Genomic DNA, 2,974 nt, shown 5'->3' on the forward strand with positions numbered 1-2,974 from the left:
TCAAATCATCAAAATAACTTCTAAAACCATGAATCGGACGCCGAAACGCATGAAGATCAAACTAAACTTCAAGAACTTCTAGAATCACAATCGAGCGTCCGAACCATATCAAATCAACTCCAAATTGCGCCAAATTTTGTAGACAAGTCACATTTGCCATTACGGAGCTATTTCAACTTTCGGTATCGGAATCCAACCCCGATATCAAAAAGTCGGCTCCCCGTCAAACTTCTCAAAAATTCAACTTTCACCATTTCAAGACTAATTCGACTACGGACCTCCAAATTACAATCCGGACGCACTCCTAAGTCCAAAATCACCCAACGGAGCTAACGGGACTGACAAAACTCCATTACAAGGTCAAATGCTAAAAAGTCAAACTTGGATAATTCTTCCAACTTGGAACTTAAATCTTGAAGTTCATTCTTCCAAATCGATTCCGGATAACATTTAAACCAACATCGACGATTTACTCAAGTCATAATACATCATGCGGAGATACTCGAGCTCTCAAAATACCGTGCGAAGTGCAGATACTTAAAACGACCAATCGGGCCATTACATGAGATTTATTTGAGACATTTGTGTAAGTTTCCCTTATACTTATACTCGCGAAATTAAACGAATGTTAGAACAGCATCAATATATTAATTAGGCTAATCATCCATTAATAAACACCACTAATCACACAGAACAACCAAAAAAATAGAGAAGGGAAACCGAAACGTTGAAATCAAATTCTCATAACATGCAGCATTTACATTATAACGTAAACTCGGCTCGCTTAGTACTCCACAGCTAGTAAGAAAATTTCTCAATTCTCATTGTATTTTCTCCTCATCAGAAAAAGCACAATTTATTACATACAAACAGAAGAGCAAAACCTCTGAACACAATAAGTACAATAAGTATACCAAACCAGAAAAGGACACAATTACACCCCCAACAAATTATTTGCTATATAGCCTTCCTCATGCCAAAGAAATACGTTCCAGCAGAATCATCGTCCTTAAAACACTTCAATTGATCCTGAAAAGTAGTAACATTGTAGAAATTCAGAAACACATCAGTTTTGGGAAAGATATTCATCTTTTTTAGAGCATGTGATAAGATGTCCATGAACCAAAGGTTGCTCCAAAAATTTCAAAACTTTATCGTTTAAAGTTTTGGTATATCCATTACAAAAATCATCTGACACCATTAATTATAAGGACTATTCGACTAAATTACCATACATCCATTATAAATGTATTTGATACCATTAGCTATAATGTCTACTTGACTAACTTACCTTCTCTTTTCTTAAACGAGTAATTAAGGACCATATATCTTCTTGGTGTAGCAAGAGTGCAATTAGAAAAAATATAATGTTTTCTTGATTTTCTAAAGTGACAAATAACTTAGACCAATTTTTTTCGGCCAAAGTAGATAAGAAGAACTGAGGGGAGTAATTTTTTTTTGTGTGCGTGGGGGGGGGGGGGAGGGGGAGGGGGAGGGGGGAGGGGGGAGAGAGGGGGGGAAGGGAAGAGGAATAGTACTTGGTGCAGTCAACACTGGTTGAGATAGGGAAGGACAAGGAGATTCCACAACTCTGAGGAAGACCCTTTGCTAGTTGAGCATTAATATTAACTTTCTGAGCTGCATTCTTGAGACAAGTGCAAGCAGCCTGCCTATCTGGTGTAGTTGAAGTAGCAGATTGAAGAGATTGACAAGCAGTACAACAAGGTTGTGGTGGCTTTCCACCAGTACCTTGTAAATAGCTAAAGCAAGGCTTAATTGTGCTAATCACAGTGCCACAACTGATAGCACCTTCTGAAGCTGGTGCAAGTAAGAGACTTAGCAGCATAAAAGTAATGAGAACCATGATCAATGGTTGTACTGCTTTTGCTTGGCTTGAAGACCTCGTGGTTAATTAAAAGACCACTACACCACAAAAGACTTTAGATTTGTATTGAATTTGTTGCTGATGAGACTCTTTTGTTGTGAGTCTGGTTTTATAGATGAGATTTAAGAAAGCTCATTAGCACAAGAAATTTATAAAAATGAAAGAAATGTATGATTTAAGTGATTGAGTGCAAGAAATAGTAATGTAACGCATTGATTGTATTTTTTTGGTTAAGATTGTGCACAGTTTTCTGGTAAAAGTCAAAGTTTGGTGAAATGAAGATTGAGGCAAGGAACTGCTATTGATTCAACATAATGTCTATTCAATATTTCACTTGTCTATTTAGTAAAAAATTGACCTCTGCTAAAACAAAAGGATATCACACTCATTTTGAACCTACTAATTCTAAATTCTAAATTTGTCTCTGTCCTAGTCGAGCATGGTAGTTACATCATACTTACAGCTCAGCTCTACCTAAGCTTATTTCATATTCAGTCTCAATACCCCACCCTTACCTAGTAATAATAATTAACCCAAAAAGGTATTACAATAATCTTATCAGGTAATATTAAGCTGCAATTGGCAGTTCCAATGGCACGGTCTAGAATCAAGCAGGACTATATAAGGAAAATTAATCTGGAAAAGGCCACATGGAAGAAGGAGAAATGATAAGATTTTGCTTGAATGTTGAGATATGACATTGGTGAAAGCCTCTCAAAATGGATATCTCAACTTTTTAGAATAATAAAATTTGCATAAGGAGGACTAATTATTGTTTCTAAATTATGAAGCGTAATATTTACTTTACTAGCTTGAGTGTCCAACATTTGATTCGTTACTTCCTTTTTATTAGGTTAAATTGTATACGAAGACATTTTCCAACTGCATCATTCATATGTGTTACCAGAGTTTTGCAAGTAATCCTACTCTAGGGGCAAAGTCATTGAAACATCAAGGTGTCACATAAATGAAGTTTCTTGAATTCATATGTCATTAAGTGTACAATAATTTTTACTAATTTAATGATCTGAATTTTGCGTTAACCATTAATAAACTGTGTAATTCTTTATATAGAGAAGGACAGTACAT

The 2,974-nt window shown here is 35.6% G+C and overlaps 1 protein-coding gene across 1 annotated transcript; it reads right to left on the bottom strand.

Moving 5' to 3' along the window:
• Window positions 1-799: 799 nt before the first annotated feature.
• Window positions 800-1,963, bottom strand: LOC104223304 (non-specific lipid-transfer protein-like). The gene is made up of 2 exons (XM_009774719.2): window positions 1,539-1,963; window positions 800-1,029 (listed from the first exon to the last, which is right to left on the bottom strand). The coding sequence occupies exons 1-2, from the start codon at window positions 1,862-1,864 to the stop codon at window positions 1,020-1,022; spliced, it is 336 nt and encodes a 111-aa protein (XP_009773021.1). The 5' UTR covers window positions 1,865-1,963; the 3' UTR covers window positions 800-1,019.
• Window positions 1,964-2,974: the final 1,011 nt, after the last annotated feature.

The sequence above is a fragment of the Nicotiana sylvestris genome, chromosome 1 (assembly GCF_000393655.2).
Source record: "Nicotiana sylvestris chromosome 1, ASM39365v2, whole genome shotgun sequence".
In the NCBI taxonomy this organism is placed as follows: Eukaryota; Viridiplantae; Streptophyta; class Magnoliopsida; order Solanales; family Solanaceae; genus Nicotiana; species Nicotiana sylvestris.